Here is a 20058-nt window from a genome sequence, read left to right on the forward strand (position 1 = left end):
GATTAATAGTAAGAAAACTCCGCTTTGTTTGTAGAATAATTTATGGCTTTGGCTCACCCGGTATCGCTGACTCCCGACTTATGTGAGAAATACGGTATCCGGACTCCAGGTCGACAACAAAAAGGTCGACACACCTTAGGTCAACGCCAATAGGTCGACACACCTTATGTCGACACGGTCAAAATGTCGACTTGAACAAGGTCGACATGGAAAAAGTTCGACATGAGTTTTTCACAATTTTTTTCTTTTTTTGGAACGTTTTCATACTTAACGATCCACGTGGACTATGATTGGAACGGTAATCTGTTCGAAGCAAGCCATGCGAGGGGACACGGTTCACTAATTGGGGTTCCCCGTCACTCTCCGAAGAAAGCGACACCAAAAAAATAAGATTTTACTTACCGATAAATCTATTTCTCGTAGTCCGTAGTGGATGCTGGGGACTCCGTCAGGACCATGGGGATTAGCGGCTCCGCAGGAGACAGGGCACAAAAATAAAGCTTTAGGATCAGGTGGTGTGCACTGGCTCCTCCCTCTATGACCCTCCTCCAAGCCTCAGTTAGGATACTGTGCCCGGACGAGCGTACACAATAAGGAAGGATTTTGAATCCCGGGTAAGACTCATACCAGCCACACCAATCACACCGTACAACTTGTGATCTGAACCCAGTTAACAGTATGACAACGTAGGAGCCTCTGAACAGACGGCTCACAACAATAACAACCCGATTTCTTTGTAACAATAACTATGTACAAGTATTGCAGACAATCCGCACTTGGGATGGGCGCCCAGCATCCACTACGGACTACGAGAAATAGATTTATCGGTAAGTAAAATCTTATTTTCTCTAACGTCCTAGTGGATGCTGGGGACTCCGTCAGGACCATGGGGATTATACCAAAGCTCCCAAACGGGCGGGAGAGTGCGGATGACTCTGCAGCACCGAATGAGAGAACTCCAGGTCCTCTTTAGCCAGGGTATCAAATTTGTAGAATTTTACAAACGTGTTCTCCCCCGACCACGTAGCTGCTCGGCAGAGTTGTAATGCCGAGACCCCTCGGGCAGCCGCCCAGGATGAGCCCACCTTCCTTGTGGAATGGGCCTTGACAGATTTAGGCTGTGGCAGGCCTGCCACAGAATGTGCAAGTTGAATTGTGCTACAAATCCAACGAGCAATCGTCTGCTTAGAAGCAGGAGCACCCAGCTTGTTGGGTGCATACAGTATAAACAGCGAGTCAGATTTTCTGACTCCAGCCGTCCTTGAAATATATATTTTCAATGCCCTGACAACGTCCAGCAACTTGGAATCCTCCAAATCGCTAGTAGCCGCAGGCACCACAATAGGCTGGTTCAGGTGAAACGCTGACACCACCTTAGGCAGAAAATGAGGACGCGTCCGCAGTTCTGCCCTGTCCGAATGGAAAATCAGATATGGGCTTTTATACGATAAAGCCGCCAATTCTGACACTCTCCTGGCTGAAGCCAGGGCCAGTAGCATGGTTACTTTCCATGTAAGATATTTCAAATCCGCCGATTTGAGTGGCTCAAACCAATGGGATTTGAGAAAATCCAAAACTACATTAAGGTCCCACGGAGCCACTGGGGGCACAACCGGGGGCTGTATATGTAGTACTCCTTTTACAAAAGTCTGGACTTCAGGAACTGAAGCCAATTCTTTCTGGAAGAAAATTGACAGGGCCGAAATATGAACCTTAATGGACCCCAATTTGAGGCCCATAGACAATCCTGTTTGCAAGAAATGTAGGAATCGACCCAATTGAAATTCCTCCGTGGGGGCCTTCCTGGCCTCACACCACGCAACATATTTTCTCCAAATGCGGTGATAATGTTGTGCAGTCACCTCCTTCCTGGCTTTTACCAGTGTAGGAATGACCTCTTCCGGAATGCCTTTTTCCCTTAGAATTCGGCGTTCAACCGCCATGCCGTTAAACGCAGCCGCGGTAAGTCTTGGAATAGACACGGTCCCTGCTGAAGCAGGTCCCGTCTTAGAGGTAGAGGCCACGGATCTTCCGTGAGCATCTCCTGAAGTTCCGGGTACCAAGTTCTTCTTGCCCAATCCGGAGCCACGAGTATCATTCTTACTCCCCTTTGCCGTATAATTCTCAGTACTTTTGGTATGAGAGGCAGAGGAGGAAACACATACACTGACTGGAACACCCACGGCGTTACCAGAGCATCCACAGCTATTGCCTGAGGGTCTCTTGACCTGGCGCAATACCTGTCCAGTTTTTTGTTGAGGCGAGACGCCATCATGTCCACCTTTGGTTTTTCCCAACGGTTCACAATCATGTGGAAGACTTCTGGATGAAGTCCCCACTCTCCCGGGTGTAGATCGTGTCTGCTGAGGAAGTCTGCTTCCCAGTTGTCCACTCCCGGAATGAACACTGCTGACAGTGCTATCACATGATCTTCCGCCCAGCGAAGAATCCTTGCAGCTTCTGCCATTGCTCTCCTGCTTCTTGTGCCGCCCTGTCTGTTTACGTGGGCGACTGCCGTGATGTTGTCCGACTGGATCAACACCGGCTGACCCTGAAGCAGGGGTTTTGCCAGGCTTAGAGCATTGTAAATCGCTCTTAGCTCCAGTATATTTATGTGAAGAGACATCTCCAGGTTTGACCATACTCCCTGGAAGTTTCTTCCCTGTGTGACCGCTCCCCAGCCTCTCAGACTGGCATCCGTGGTCACCAGGACCCAGTCCTGTATGCCGAATCTGCGGCCCTCTAACAGATGAGCACTCTGCAACCACCACAGAAGAGACACCCTTGTCCGTGGCGACAAGGTTATCCGCTGATGCATCTGCAGATGCGATCCGGACCATTTGTCCAGCAGATCCCACTGAAAAGTTCGTGCGTGGAATCTGCCGAATGGAATCGCTTCGTAAGAAGCCACCATCTTTCCCAGGACTCTTGTGCATTGATGCACAGACACTTTCCCTGGTTTTAGGAGGTTCCTGACAAGTTCGGATAACTCCTTGGCTTTCTCCTCCGGAAGAAACACCTTTTTCTGAACCGTGTCCAGAATCATTCCCAGGAACAGCAGACGTGTCGTCGGGGTCAATTGAGATTTTGGAAAATTCAGAATCCACCAGTGCTGTTGCAGCACTATTTGGGTTAGTGCTACTACGTCCCCCAGCTGTTCCCTGGACCTTGCCCTTATCAGGAGATCGTCCAAGTAAGGGATAATTAATACGCCTTTTCTTCGTAGAAGAAACATCATTTCGGCCATTACCTTGGTAAAGACCCGAGGTGCCGTGGACAATCCAAACGGCAGCGTCTGAAACTGATAATGACAGTTTTGCACCACGAACCTGAGGTACCCTTGATGTGAAGGGCAAATTGGGACATGCAGGTAAGCATCCTTGATGTCCAGGGACACCATAAAGTCCCCTTCTTCCAGATTCGCTATCACTGCTCTGAGTGACTCCATCTTGAACTTGAATTTTTGTATGTACAGGTTCAAAGATTTCAGATTTAGAATAGGTCTTACCGAGCCGTCCGGCTTCGGTACCACAAATAGTGTGGAATAATACCCCTTTCCCTGTTGTAGGAGGGGTACCTTGACTATCACCTGCTGAGAATACAGCTTGTGAATGGCTTCCAATACCGTCGCCCTGTCTGAGGGAGACGTTGGCAGAGCAGACTTTAGGAACCGGCGAGGGGGAGACTTCTCGAATTCCAACCTGTAACCCTGAGATATTATCTGCAGGATCCAGGGGTCCACCTGTGAGTGAGCCCACTGTGCGCTGAAATTCTTGAGTCGACCCCCCACCGCCCCTGAGTCCGCTTGTAAAGCCCCAACGTCATGCTGAGGGCTTTGCAGAAGCCGGGGGGGGGCTTCTGCTCCTGGGAAGAAGTTGCTTGGTGCACTCTCTTACCCTTTCCTTTGCCTCGGGGCAAATATGACTGTCCTTTCGCCCGCTTGTTCCTATAGGAACGAAAGGACTGCGGCTGAAAAGACGGTGTCTTTTTCTGTTGGGAGGGGACCTGAGGTAAAAAGGTGGATTTCCCGGCTGTTGCCGTGGCCACCAAATCCGATAGACCGACCCCAAATAATTCCTCCCCCTTATACGGCAATACTTCCATATGCCGTTTGGAATCCGCATCACCTGACCATTGTCTCGTCCATAAACTTCTTCTGGCAGATATGGACATCGCACTTACTCTCGATGCCAGAGTGCAAATATCCCTCTGTGCATCTCGCATATATAGAAATGCATCCTTTAAATGCTCTATAGTCAGTAAAATACTGTCCCTATCCAGGGCATCAATATTTTCAGTCAGGTAATCCGACCAAACCACCCCAGCACTGCACATCCATGCAGAGGCGATGGCTGGTCGCAGTATAACACCAGTATGAGTGTATATACTTTTCAGGGTAGTTTCCAGCCTCCTATCTGCTGGATCCTTGAGGGCGGCCGTTTCAGGAGACGGTAACGCCACTTGTTTTGATAAGCGTGTGAGCGCCTTATCCACCCTAGGGGGTGTTTCCCAGCGCGCCCTAACCTCTGGCGGGAAAGGATATAATGCCAATAACTTCTTTGAAATTAGCAGTTTTCTATCGGGGTTAACCCACGCTTCATCACACACTTCATTCAATTCGTCTGATTCAGGAAAAACTACAGGTAGTTTTTTCAGACCCCACATAATACCCCTTTTTGTGGTACATGCAGTATCAGAGATATGTAAAGCCTCCTTCATTGCCGTGATCATATAACGTGTGGCCCTACTGGAAAATACGTTTGTTTCTTCACCGTCAACACTAGATTCGGTGTCCGTGTCTGGGTCTGTGTCGACCGACTGAGGTAAAGGGCGTTTTACAGCCCCTGACGGTGTCTGAGACGCCTGTACAGGTACTAACTGGTTTTCCGGCCGTCTCATGTCGTCAACTGATTTTTGTAATGTGCTGACATTATCACGTAATTCCATAAATAAAGCCATCCATTCCGGTGTCGACTCCCTAGGGGGTGACATCACCATTACCGGCAATTGCTCCGCCTCCACACCAACATCGTCCTCATACATGTTGACACACACGTACCGACACACAGCAGACACACAGGGAATGCTCTTATCGAAGACAGGACCCCACTAGCCCTTTGGGGAGACAGAGGGAGAGTTTGCCAGCACACACCCAAGCGCTATAAATATATAGGAACAACCCTATAGAAGTGTTGTCTCCCTTATAGCAGCTTAATATATATCAAAAACGCCAAAAAAAGTGCCCCCCCCTCTCTTTTTTACCCTGTTTCTGTAGTGCAGTGCAGGGGAGAGTCCTGGGAGCCTTCCTCGCAGTGGAGCTGAGCAGGAAAATGGCGCTGTGTGCTGAGGAGATAGGCCCCGCCCCCTATTTCGGCGGGCTCTTCTCCGGAGTTTGTGAGACCTGGCAGGGGTTAAATACATCCATATAGCCTCAAGGGCTATATGTGATGTATTTTTTAGCCAGAACAAGGTATTCTCATTGCTGCCCAGGGCGCCCCCTGCAGCGCCCTGCACCCTCCGTGACCGCTGGTGTGAAGTGTGTGACAACAATGGCGCACAGCTGCAGTGCTGTGCGCTACCTCATGAAGACTGAAAAGTCTTCTGCCGCCGGTTTCTGGACCTCTTCGCTTTTCGGCATCTGTAAGGGGGTCGGCGGCGCGGCTCCGGGACCGGACTCCATGGCTGGGCCTGTGTTCGATCCCTCTGGAGCTAATGGTGTCCAGTAGCCTAAGAAGCCAATCCATCCTGCACGCAGGTGAGTTCACTTCTTCTCCCCTAAGTCCCTCGTTGCAGTGAGCCTGTTGCCAGCAGGACTCACTGAAAATAAAAAAACCTAAAAACTTTTTCTAAGCAGCTCTTTAGGAGAGCCACCTAGATTGCACCCTGCTCGGACGGGCACAAAAACCTAACTGAGGCTTGGAGGAGGGTCATAGGGGGAGGAGCCAGTGCACACCACCTGATCCTAAAGCTTTATTTTTGTGCCCTGTCTCCTGTGGAGCCGCTAATCCCCATGGTCCTGACGGAGTCCCCAGCATCCACTAGGACGTTAGAGAAAACATAAAAACTCATGTCGACCTTTTTCATGTCCACCTTTTGTCCATGTCGACCTAAGGTGTGTCGGCCTATTGGTGTCGACCTTTTTGTTTTCGACCTGGAGTCCCAGACCCGAGAAATACACAGTTACAGCACTGCAATAACTGGACTGGACATTAATAAATGCATTTAATGATGTATAATTCATAACCGAGTTACGGGATAGCTTAGAAATTGTACATATGAACACAGTGGCGTAAGTTCTTCCCAGTTTCCCGTTGGCAAGATAAATATTGGTGACCCCCCCCCCCCCCCCCACACACACACACACACACACACACACACACACACACACTTCATATTCAGATAAATATATATACATTTCATTGTCTTTTATTTTAAATCACAAAATTCTTAGCAGTCATACCCAGCATTAGAAGCAATGACCTGTTACACTGACGGCAGACACTTTACTGATGGAGCTATTTGCTCCTACATAGGAAGCATGAGAATTCTAACTATATGAAGTTGGGTGTAATGGTCAGAGAAGTAACTTCATATAGTTTTAATTCTCATGTTTCCTATACAGGAGCAAATAGCTTCATCAGTAAGGTGTCTGCTTCCAGTGTACTAGGTCGTGGGTTCTAATCCTGCGTGTGACACTTGTAAAATGTGTATCTATAATAAAGAGGGTGTGGCTTGTAAGGTGCAGGGACCAGTGAGGAAGTCGGCCACTGAAGAGATAGCGGCAGCTATCAATTAACTTTATTGAATGGTGTCACGGAGGAGAGTTGCACCCCTTCAAGGCAGGAGCTCGGCGGCAGATGCCTCCGTTGCCTCCCAGAGTTACGCCTCTGTATAAACAGGAGTTACAGTGCATCCGGAAAATATTCACAGCGCTTCACTTTTTCTACATTTGCCTTATTCCAAACTGGAATAAATTCAGTTTTCCCTCAAAATTCTACACACAATACCCCATAATGACGATGTGAAAAAGTTTTTTTTAGATTTTTGCAAATTTCTTAAAAATATATACGTTATGTAAAGAACTTACCGTTGATAACGGTATTTCTCCCAAGTCCACAGGTTCCACAGGATAACAATGGGATATGATGGAGCGACAGCGGATTGGCACCAAACGATCACAAGCTTTCAGCCCTCCCAGGATGCAACGGGCCCGCCCACTGGCTCAGGCAAATCAGTTGTATTCCAAAGCATTTAGGCAGGAGCATCATGTAGAACCCTAATCAGGCGAGAAGAACACACATGCACACCCTTCCGTACAAGAAGGAAGAGGTTTAGTGAGTAGAAAGATCCTCAAATCAGGTGCGTCAGGGTGGGATCCCTGTGGAACCTGTGGACTTAGGAGAAATACCGTTATCAACGGTAAGTTCTTACCATAACGTATATTTCTCCGGCAGGGTCCACAGGTTATCCACACGATAACAGTGGGATTTCCCAAAGCAATTTAGTGGTGGGGACGCTCCTGATTGGACAGGAGAACCTTGTGCCCGAATTCAGCGTCATGAGAGGCAAAAGTATCCAAGCATAATGTCTAATGAATGTGTTAATGGAAGACTACGTGGCTGCCTAACATATCTGTTCTGCTGAAGCACCATTTTGTGCTGTCCCTGAAAGACCTACCTTACAAGTAGAGTGAGCAGAGGCATAATCCAGAACAGGGAGATCAGCTCGAGAATATGCTTCTGAAATCGTCATTCGAAGCCATCTTGCCAGTGTCTGTTTAGTAGCAGACCATCCTCTCTTGTGAAATCTGTAGAGAATGAAGAGAGAATCTGTCTATCTGATGGCGCTGGTACGATCCACGTAGATCCTTAATACCTGGACTACGTCCAGCAACGCATCTCCTGCAGAAGGTCCCGATACCTGAAAAGCCGGGACTACAATTTCTTCATTAAGGTGGAATTTAGACACCACATTCTGAAGGTACCCAGACCTAGTTCTGAGAACTGCTTTATCTGGAAAAAAAAAAAATCAGAAAAGGAGAACGACAAGACAGCGCTCCTAAATCTGATACTCCTCTAGCTGATGCCATAGTCAGTAGAAAAAGAACTTTAGCTGTCAACCATTTAAGATCCACTTTATTGAGTGGTTCAAATGAAGCAACTTGAAGTGCTTTCAGGACTAAATTTAAGTCCCAAGGCACTGTAGGAGGAACAAAGGGAGGTTGAAAGAAGAAAGTACACACATCCTGTAAATTTGCAATTTTCTTTTGGAACCATACAGTCAATGCTGATACTTGCACTCTCAAGGAAGCCACCTTCAAACCTTTATCCACTCCCGCCTGAAGGAAATCTAAGACCCTAGAAATTTGGAAAGATTTCAGGTCCATATTTCTTTCACTGCACCAATGAATATAGGCCTGCCATATTCGGTGATAAATGTGAGCTGAGGAGGGTTTCCTTGCTCTGAGCATTGTTTGAATTACCTGTTGCGAGAATCCTCTTGACTTCAGGGTAGAGGTTTCAAGAGCCACGCCGTCAACGATAGTCGATCCAGATGCCTGTGATAACAAGGACCCTGCATTAGTAGATCTGGACATTGAGGGAGCAGAAGTGGAGTATCCATCAACATTCTCTGCAGATCTGTGTACCAATGCCTTCTGGGCCAAGCCAGAGCTATTAGAATCACGGCACCCTTTGCTTCTTTTATTTTCCTCACCACCCTGGGAAGCTGGATGATCGGAGGAAACAGACACGCCAGATGAAATTCCCATTTCACTGACAGGGCGTCCACAAAGATTGCTCCGGGATCCTTTGTTCTTGACCCATACACGGGTACTTTGTTGTTCAGATGGGACGCCATGAGATCTATCTCTGCCAACCCCCATTTGTCTACTAGAGTCTGAAAGACCTCCAGGTGTAGAGCCCATTCGCTTGCCTGAATGGCGTGTCGACTGAGAAAGTCCGCTTCCCAGTTTAGGACTCCCAGAACGAATACTGCGGACAATGCTAGAAGATGGAGTTCTGCCCATTTTTGTATGTGACTTACCTCCTTCATTGCTGTTTGACTGTGCGTTCCTCCCTGATGGTTGAGGTACGCTACCGCCGTTACATTGTCCGGGCGGATCTGGACTGGTCTTCCTTGAAGAGTGTCCTTTGCCTGAATCAGTGTCATGTATATGGCCTGAAGTTCTAACAGATTTATTGGCAGGCAGCTTTCTTCTGTGGTCCATTGTCCCTGGAACCATAATCTCCCGGACACTGCTCCCCAGCCCTGAAGACTGGCATCTGTTGTCAGGATCTCCCAATCAGATATCCAAAAGGGTCTCCCCTTGTCTAGATGGGATGTTTGTAGCCACCAGGCTAATGACTTTGTTACCTTGTGTGAAAGTACCATAGTCTGTTTCTTTATTGTCTGATGTATTCCATTCCATCTGACCAGAATCAGAAGCTGCAGAGGTTTTGAGTGGAATTGTGCATACTCCACCATGTCGAATGTTGACACCATCAAACCCATCAGTCGCATTGCTGCGTGGATTGATATTGTGACTGTGTAACACCTCCTGAGTTCTTGGCTATCTTGTCCTGAGGTAAAAATATTTTCTGCAGACTTGAATCCAGTACAGCCCCCAAGTGAGTCATCCATTGTGACGGAACTAGAGACGAGTTTGCCCAATTTATGAGCCATCCGTGCCTCTGCAGACATTTTATTGTCTGTTGGAGATGGTCCAGGAGCATTTCCTGTGATTGTGCTAGAATTAACAGGTCGTCGAGGTACAAAAAAATTCTTATCCCCTGCTTGCGAAGATAAGCTGCCATAACCACCATAATTTTGGTAAATACTCTAGGTGCCGCGGCTAACCCAAAAGGTAATGCCTGGAACTGAAAATGCTGCTGGAGGATAGCGAACCTGAGATAGTACTGATGGGGCAGTGCTATAGGAACATGTAGGTAAGCATCCTGAACATCCAGGGATACCATATAATCCCCTGTTTCCATGGCCAAAACTATGGAGCGTAACGTCTTCATGTGAAACCGAGGTACCAAAATTTATTTGTTCAGCATTTTGAGATTGAGAATTGTCCGGAATGACCCATTTGGCTTCTGAACAAAAAACAGGTTGGAGTAAAACCCCTGTCCCTGTTGTGCAGGGGGTACTGGAATAATTACTCCTGACTGAAGCAATTTCTGAACTGCTTCTTGCAAAGCCCTGGCCTTCGTTTCTACCTGAGATGGGCTGGTGCAGAAGAACCTTCGAGGAGGATGCTTCTTGAAGGGAAAAACATACCCCAGAGACACTACTTCTTGCACCCAGGCATCTGTTGTAGACTGTTACCAGATCTGTGCAAACTGAAGAAGTCGGCTCCGTACCTTGGGGTCCCCCAGGAGGAGGCCCTCACCATCAAATTTATGGCTTATTCTCTGGTTTTGAGACTGGCGTCCTGGTAGCCCATTGCTTTTTCGCCTTACCAAATTTATTATATTGGGGCTGCTTACGATCATTTTTTCCTTTTGATTTTCCTTGTGACCCAAAGGGCCAAAAAGTAGGACCCCTACATTTGGGGTTATATGTGGAAGGGAATTTTACCTTTTTGGAGTCTGCTTCTGACTCCAGAATATCTGTCAATTCTTTACCAAACAGAATGCTTCCAGTAAAAGGCAAAGATTCCAGAACCTTCTTAGATTCTGAATCAGCTTTCCATGTACGTAGCCAAAGTGCTCTGCGAGCAGCTATTGTTGAAGCCGATGCCCTGGAGGCAATAGTGCCCATATCTATTGCTGCTTCTTCCAAGAATATTGCAGCCTGTTTAATGTGAGCTATATAGGATTCTTGCTCCCTTGAAGGTGCTGAAAGACCGTCTTCCAGTACCTCTATCCAGACAGCAACTGCTTTTGCCATCCAAGCTGAAGCCATGGCTGGCCTTATGACTGCCCCCGACAGAGAAAATATGGTTTTTCAGAAAACCATCCACTCTCCTATCCGTGACATCATCCAAATACGTTGATGGCAAAGGCAATATAGATTTTCGCACTAATCGAATGACGTGTATCTACTTTGGGAGCCATTTCCCATTTTAAACAGTCCCCAAGCTGCAAAAGGATAATTGGAATCCCATTTTTTGGGAATTCTATATTTTTTACTAGGTGTAGCCCAAGCCTCTTCCATGATTTCTGTTAGCTGGTCTGACCCTGGAAACTCAGTCTTACCTGCTTTGGGCCGTTTAAATACAGGTGCCTTGGTTTTTAACACAGGCTCTGCTGAATCCTCTAAGGATGGAATAACCTTTATTGCTCTAATTAACTCAGTTATATCCACTGAGCTAAGACCTTCTACTTGTTCCTCGTATGCCGAAGTAGAGTATATAGAAAAGGGGAGGTAGAGGACTGCTGCGCCTCAGAGAGCTGCAGTAGGGATACCAACAGATGATCACTCAATCACCCTGGAACACAATGCACAAGAAAATAAGGGATCCCTTCTGCGCTCATCCAACAACAATAAACAGTAATGCAATAAATGATAGGTTCCCAATGGATAAGTCTATGACTAAATTATAGTCTCTTTTAGTTCTTATACAAAGCGGAAGTGCTGGATGTAGGGAGACTCAATGCATACCGTACTCACAAGGAGTCGTGGTATGTCCCGCATGTAGAGGTGTCTTAAGTCGCTTGGTTCTTCTTTACCTTCTCCGAGGTGGAAAGTTCTTATCCTCGTAGTTGGATGACCTTAAATGCAGAGATCTGACCCATCTGTGTCTGTCCTGTGCCGCTGTATGTACATCGGGTGACAGCAGCCCATGTGCCGGGGGGAGAGCATGAAAGGGCACGCTGACAGTAGGGAGAGAGCCGGGGCTGGCGGGCGACCTGCTGTCTGTCACCTGACGCCCTGTGTGTGCGGTAGCAGCGCCGGCACTGGAGGGAGCGCTGTGACACTGGCAGGAGAATGGGGAATTCCCACCTAGAGTATATAGAGCTTTCATCATCTGATGAATCATCCTGTGTAGCCTGTGAAGTTGACGGTTTACTTACACTAGGTTTATCAGCTTGTCTCTTTGGAGAAGCTGGTGAGGGAAAAGATATACCGTAAGTAGGGAGCTGCATGTATGGGTTGTTAGTGTACCCCATTCCTGGTAGTGAAGCTGTAGGAATTACCTGTTCAGCTATACTGGACATGGTCTGTGCAAACATCGCCCATGGTGGTTCTATCTGTACCTGACGTTGAACAGGGATCTGCCTTGTGATCTGCTGAAACGCAAAATAATTTGCACATAAACCATCCTGTACCAGATCCTGAGAGGATAATACAGTTTTGCAAGACAAACATGATATGAGTGTTGGTGTTGCTGTGAGTGTACCCTCGTCACCTTTGCCACTCTTAACATGATAAATAATCAGCACTTTCACAGTGTACTATACAATTTGTGACTGTAATCACTTTAACTTTCTAAAGTGATATCAATCTGACCCTACCCATGCACCAGCATTGAGGACCAGAAGAAACAACTGACAAACATATATTAAAGTCAGCAATCACACTAGCAGTCAGTCACATGTTATATATTAGCCATATGAGCATATAATCAACTACAAACACATTTGAAAGTATGAAGGAGTACATATTACTGAATTCTGTTTTATACAGATCTTAAAGTATTCAGACTCATTGCGAAGAAAACCACAGTAATGTGCACAGACTCACATGCAAAAGGCACTAAAACTTAACTATTCATACTGACAAAAGTAGATAGAAATTTAGTGCAGTATAACCCGTACTCAGTAGAGTGGGATACAGGGAGACTCACCTCACTTCCAAGATCTATCAATACGTTAGCGAACGCTGAGTGGATCCATACGCTACTAGTGTACACCGCCGCTCCGGGAACTCTAGATGAACGCAGACGCACTGTGCATACAGACGCACCGGTCATACAGATGCCTGTACAGCAACCTGGTCTCCTCGCGGTAGCGCTTAGTCAACACAGGCGCAGCGGCCTATGCTGTGACCGAGACCCCTCGTGGTAGCGTCTGAGATGGAAGTAAGGCAACAGTTCATGGCGGGAGACTCGCGGAAACTGGTCATGAACTGGGGGAGGGGTAACCAGGAGAGCGTCTAACTCACCACTGCTGACATCAACCCTAGGGATCGCAGCCTCATACTAATCCTGGTGCCTTATGATCATTAAGGCCTAGCGCTGGAGCACCTGTGGTTGCGGCGCATCAGCTACTGTTTGGTAGTCTCCTCCCAATACAGTGCGCGGCTGTGTCCGATTTCCCCGACTACGTGGAACCGATACCTTACCTTCTCCCCGTGCTCCGGCCACAGCCTGGTAACGTCTGCTGGACCTGCTAGTATATCCGACACAGACGCCCGTCGAGACAGCACTGTACACATTGGTAAGCGTTGTTGCGACGGCGGAGAGTTGTTGGAGCGATTCTTTCCAATATGCGTATAAGACGCTGTTAGGAAAAGTCGCTCAAAAACATAGTAGTAAGCCTATCAAAATAAAATAAGAAAGCTTAGGGCTGCCAAGAACAGCAGCCCTCTAACCATGGTCCGGCTCCTGACGCACCAAACAAAAAACTGATTTGCCTGAGCCAGTGGACAGGGACATATGGACAGGCCCGTTGCATCTTGGGAGGACTGAAAGCTTGTGATCGTTTGGTGCCAATCCGCTGTCGCTCCATCATGTCCCATTGTTATCCTGTGGATAACCTGTGGACCCTGCCGGAGAGAAAAAAAACTAAGAAATCACATGTACATAAGTATTCACAGCCTTTGCTCAATACTTAGTTGATGCACCTTTGGCAGCAATTACAGCCTCAAGTTTTTTGTAATATGATGACACAAGCTTGGCACACCTATCTTTGGGCAGTTTCGCCCATTCTTCTTTGCAGCACCTCTCAAGCTAAATCAGGCTGGATGGGAAGCATTGGTGCACAGCCATTTTCAGATCTCTCCAGAGATGTTTAATCTGATTCAAGTCTTGGCTCTGGTTGGGCCACTCAATGACATTCACAGAGTTGTCCTGAAGCCACTCCTTTGATATCTTGGCTGTGTGCTTAGGGTCACTGTCCTGCTGAAAGATGAACCGTTGCCCCAGTCTGAGGTCAAGAGCACTCTAAAGCAGGTTTTCATCCAGGATGTCTCTACATTGCTGCATTAATTTTTCCCTCTATCCTGACTAGTCTACCAGTTCCTGCCGCTGAAAAACATCCCCACAGCTTGATGCTACCACCACCATGCTTCACTGTAGGGATGGTATTGGCCTGGCGATGAGCGGTGCCTAGTTTCCTCCAAACATGATGCCTGGCATTTATGCCAAAGAGTTCAATCTTTGTCTCATCAGACCAGAGAATTTAGTTTCTCATGGTCAGAGTCCTTCAGCTGCATTTTGACAAACTCCAGGTGGGCTGCCATGGCTTTTTACTAAGGAGTGGCTTCAGTCTGGCCACTCTACCATACAGGCCTGATTGGTGGATTGCTGCAGAGATGGTTGTCCTTCTGGAAGATTCTCCTCTCTCCACAGAGGAGTGCTGTAGCTCTGATAAAGTGACCATTGGGTTCTTGGTCACCTCCCTGAATAGGGCACTTCTTCCCCGATCCTTCAGTTTAGACATCCAGCCAACTCTAGGAAGAGTCCTGGAGGTTCCAAACTTCTTCCATTTACGGATGATGGAGGCCACTGTGCTCATTGGGACCTTCAAAGCAGCAGACATTTTTCTGTACCCTTCCCCAGATTTGTGCCTCGAGATAATCCTGACTCAGAAGTCTACAGACAATTCCTTTGACTTCATGCTTGGTTTGTGCTCAGACATTCACTGTCAAGTGTGGGACCTTATATAGACAGGTGTGTTGCTTTCCAAATCATGTCCAATCAACTGCATTTACCACAGGTGGACTCCAAATAAGCTGTAGGAACATTTCAAGGGTGATCAGTGTAAACAGGATGAACCTGAGCTCAATTTTCAGCTTCATGGCAAAGGCTGTGAATACTTATGTACATGTGATTTCTTCGTTTTTTTATTTTTAATGAATTTGCAAAAATCACAAAAAAATTTTTTTCACATTGTCATTATGGGGTATTGTGTGTAGAATTTTGAGGGAATAAATTAATTTAGTCCATTTTGTAATAAGGCTGTAACATAACTAAATGTGGAAAAAGTGAAGTGCTGTGAATACTTTCCGGGTGCACTGTATATCCAAATATTTACTAATGGCAATACTTTTATTTATAAGGTGTGACCTGGGCCACTGAGACAGCCTCGGGGCCTGGTTACTGAAGGGGGTGTGGCCAAATCCGAGAGGCATGGCCACACCCTCTCCAGAAAAAAACCTGGAAAATACAATTTTTGTACCCCTCAGCACCCGATCTGGCCCCAGTGCCAGGCCACACAAAGCAGCCCAGGTAAGTGGTACTCACTCCCCCTTACTCTCGGGGCCCTTGTGGTGTGACATATTAAATATGATCAATGAAAAAAATGAAGGGAAAGAGAGAAGCTACATGCAAGTTAGGGAGAAAGGAGAGGAGGACATTGAATATATCTAATTGTTTCTCAATCCTTCTGAAGCCCCCACATGCGGATAAGGTTCTGCTTATCTATGAATGTTTCTGTGTAGAATGACGGTGATGACAATGAATGAGTTTCCACAAGTGTAACGTGTGGGCGATTTTGAAATTGGTTACATTTTTTAACAGTATTTAGTATAACTGTTTAGAACTTATGGCAAATTTGTACAAAACATGAATCATAGGGAGCACAGGGGGAGATTTATCAAAGCTTGGAGAGAGATAAAGTGGGCAGAGATGAAGTAACAGCCAATTTGCTCCTAACTGGCATGTTACGGGCTGTGTTTGAAAAATGACAGGGGCTGATTGGTACTTTATCTATCTCCAAGCTTTGACACATCTCTCCCATAGCCATAACACAGGACAGGAGATGTCCCCAAACTGCTTTCTATTGGCTGCGCTAACAAATCATCAGATAGATCCCACAAAACATTCAGTTCTCTAGGACGGTAGATTGGAAAGCTTGGGGCGCTGCATATCCTAAGTAGTGAAGGTTAAGGAAAAGGGACAAGGACTGGCCTAATCAGGGTGAGCGAGACAGGTGAAACGCAGAACATCATTTATATAGATTATGTTTGTGCACGGACTGGTGCTCGTAAGGAGCAGAATAGTTTTATTCAACCCATATTAATAAAAGAATATATCCCAGACATGAGTCAAATGAAGAAGTTTTAACATAGATGTAGATAAATCGTTGTGAAACGCGTTAGCTGTATTACATTAAAGGAAAGCCATTGTACATTCTGACCTTTTTTACGGTATACAGTAATGTTGTCTGTACTGGAGAGTTTTATCTTATACTGGCAGCGGAGTCCCTCCATACTGACAGCAGCAGAGTTCCCCAGAGCAGTAGGAGTCTGAGAGAGAGAAGAGACACAATGGTGGATTATTTCTACCAAAGTGAAGCTAGGCTACAATGTTTTAAGTTAAGGGCCCTACACACTTGGCGATTTGGTCGATGTTATTGTTGGCCGATTTTTCATCACCGATTTTTAGCATTCACACTGGATGATATCTATGGCCGATTTGGACAACATTACATACATCGATATTGTCAAAATTGGCTTGCATGTTTAAACGATGATCAATCAAATGATGAACGATTGCGGGGACGCACATCGTTCATCGTTGTTGCATACACACTGAAAGATATGAACGATTTATCTTACATTTTTGAACGATTTATCTTACATTTTTGAACGATATCGTTCATATCTTTCAAAGATATTGTCAAGTGCGTAGGGCCCTTATGTAGCAGTCACAGATATTCCAATCGGACAATGGCCCAGGACACCGAATGAAACACACTGTTGGTTGGCAATACCAGGCTGAAATATTTGTATAATCATTTCTCATGAACATAACTTTAGCAACAAATGAAAACACATTTCGGACCTAATTTATTTTGAAAGATGCACAGAAAAGCGAATAAGTTCTTTACCAAAAAAGCTTGGTTAATAAAGCAGTAAGTTCTGCAAAGTGGCAAGTGCAATTCAGCTAGATACGTATTATCATGTACACTGCTAAACTGTCTGTTTGTTGAAACATTATAGTATTAAAATAATTAAAAAAAACAGACATACTGACATTTTCAAATAGTAATATAGTAATTAATTCAGCTTATATAGACCACGGGGATGTGCATATGTTAAGGTTTTATCCCCCCCAGTATTCATTTATTAATATACTTTTACGAAATTGTTTGTAACTACAAAAAAATGTCCCGTTATATATCTTCAGGATAAATTGTCTGATGTGTGTCTCTGCCTGGCCGCACTATTATGAAGCATTTGAAATGTCACAGCAGTAATTACTGTTAAATGTAAAGCAGCCACAGTGACCCCTACAGGCATCAAGGTGGCACTATAGTTTAGAAAAAATCATATGGTGTGTTTGGCTTTTTTAGTTTTTAGTTTTAGCTGCAAGTTCCAACGTTTGATCAGTAACTTAAAACTATATGGTCTTAAAGGTTTAATTGTACAATAATTCTACAAGTATTTTCTGTACAAGTAGTCTGTAAGTTAATGATATTGGTAATACTTGATTAGCAGTGGTGCAGGCGATATTAGATCCATCCCACGTATACCGCTGACAGAACACTCCGCTTTGATTTGCAGACGCTGTGAGGTAGTCACATGACTCATCCATTGCGCAATCTACAATTACAGAGGACGAACGTTATAACTGTACGTGTAATCTGAGACAAATACTAACATCAACTATATCATATAATAATATCTACCCTACAATGAAATCATATATCCCAAATAATAAGAATTTACTTACCGATAATTCTATTTCTCATAGTCCGTAGTGGATGCTGGGGACTCCGAAAGGACCATGGGGAATAGCGGCTCCGCAGGAGACTGGGCACAAAAGTAAAAAGCTTTAGGACTAGCTGGTGTGCACTGGCTCCTCCCCCTATGACCCTCCTCCAAGCCTCAGTTAGGATACTGTGCCCGGACGAGCGTACACAATAAGGAAGGATTTTGAATCCCGGGTAAGACTCATACCAGCCACACCAATCACACCGTACAACTTGTGATCTGAACCCAGTTAACAGCATGATAACAGAAGGAGCCTCTGAAAAGATGGCTCACAACAACAATAACCCGATTTTTGTAACAATAACTATGTACAAGTAATGCAGACAATCCGCACTTGGGATGGGCGCCCAGCATCCACTACGGACTATGAGAAATAGAATTATCGGTAAGTAAATTCTTATTTTCTCTAACGTCCTAGTGGATGCTGGGGACTCCGAAAGGACCATGGGGATTATACCAAAGCTCCCAAACGGGCGGGAGAGTGCGGATGACTCTGCAGCACCGAATGAGAGAACTCCAGGTCCTCCTCAGCCAGGGTATCAAATTTGTAGAATTTAGCAAACGTGTTTGCCCCTGACCAAGTAGCTGCTCGGCAAAGTTGTAAAGCCGAGACCCCTCGGGCAGCCGCCCAAGATGAGCCCACTTTCCGTGTGGAATGGGCTTTTACAGAGTTTGGCTGTGGCAGGCCTGCCACAGAATGTGCAAGCTGAATTGTACTACAAATCCAACGAGCAATCGTCTGCTTAGAAGCAGGAGCACCCAGCTTGTTGGGTGCATACAGGATAAACAGCGAATCAGATTTTCTGACTCCAGCCGTCCTGGAAACATATATTTTCAGGGCCCTGACTACGTCCAGCAACTTGGAATCCTCCAAGTCCCTAGTAGCCGCAGGCACCACAATAGGCTGGTTTAAGTGAAAAGCTGAAACCACCTTAGGGAGAAATTGAGGACGAGTCCTCAATTCTGCCCTGTCCGTATGAAAAATTAGGTAAGGGCTTTTATAGGATAAAGCCGCCAATTCTGAGACACGCCTGGCTGAAGCCAGGGCTAACAGCATTACCACTTTCCATGTGAGATATTTTAAGTCCACAGTGGTGAGTGGTTCAAACCAATGTGATTTTAGGAATCCCAAAACTACATTGAGATCCCAAGGTGCCACTGGAGGCACAAAAGGAGGCTGTATATGCAGTACTCCCTTGACAAACGTCTGAACTTCAGGAACAGAAGCCAGTTCTTTTTGGAAGAATATTGACAGGGCCGAAATTTGAACCTTAATGGACCCTAATTTCAGGCCCATAGACACTCCTGTTTGCAGGAAATGCAGGAATCGACCCAGTTGAAATTCCTCTGTAGGGACCTTCCTGGCCTCGCACCACGCAACATATTTACGCCAAATACGGTGATAATGTTGTACGGTTACATCCTTCCTGGCTTTGATCAGGGTAGGGATGACTTCATCCGGAATGCCTTTTTCCTTCAGGATCCGGCGTTCAACCGCCATGCCGTCAAACGCAGCCGCGGTAAGTCTTGGAACAGACATGGTCCCTGCTGGAGCAGGTCCTTTCTTAGAGGTAGAGGCCACGGGTCTTCCGTGAGCATCTCTTGAATTTCCGGGTACCAAGTCCTTCTTGGCCAATCCGGAGCCACGAGTATAGTCTTTACTCCTCTCCTTCTTATGATTCTCAGTACTTTTGGTATGAGAGGAAGAGGAGGGAACACATACACTGACTGGTACACCCACGGTGTTACCAGAGCGTCCACAGCTATTGCCTGAGGGTCCCTTGACCTGGCGCAATATCTGTCCAGTTTTTTGTTGAGGCGGGACGCCATCATGTCCACCTTTGGTTTTTCCCAACGGTTCACAATCATGTGGAAGACTTCTGGGTGAAGTCCCCACTCCCCCGGGTGAAGATCGTGTCTGCTGAGGAAGTCTGCTTCCCAGTTGTCCACTCCCGGAATGAACACTGCTGACAGTGCTATCACATGATTCTTCGCCCAGCGAAGAATCCTTGCCACTTCCATCATTGCCCTCCTGCTTCTTGTGCCGCCCTGTCTGTTTACGTGGGCGACTGACGTGATGTTGTCCGACTGGATCAACACCGGCTGACCCTGAAGCAGAGGTCCTGCCTGACTTAGGGCATTGTAAATGGCCCTTAGTTCCAGAATATT

At 46.3% G+C, this 20058-nt stretch overlaps 1 protein-coding gene across 1 annotated transcript in view; it reads right to left on the minus strand.

The window, feature by feature from the left end:
- TG (thyroglobulin) overlaps nt 1-20058 on the minus strand; it is a 297874-nt gene that overhangs the window by 202708 nt on the left and 75108 nt on the right. The window contains 2 exon segments of the mRNA XM_063925145.1: nt 16311-16419; nt 17603-17718. Of these exon segments, the coding sequence (XP_063781215.1) occupies nt 16311-16419; nt 17603-17718 (225 nt within the window).

This window comes from Pseudophryne corroboree, chromosome 5 (genome assembly GCF_028390025.1).
Source record: "Pseudophryne corroboree isolate aPseCor3 chromosome 5, aPseCor3.hap2, whole genome shotgun sequence".
Classification (NCBI taxonomy): Eukaryota; Metazoa; Chordata; class Amphibia; order Anura; family Myobatrachidae; genus Pseudophryne; species Pseudophryne corroboree.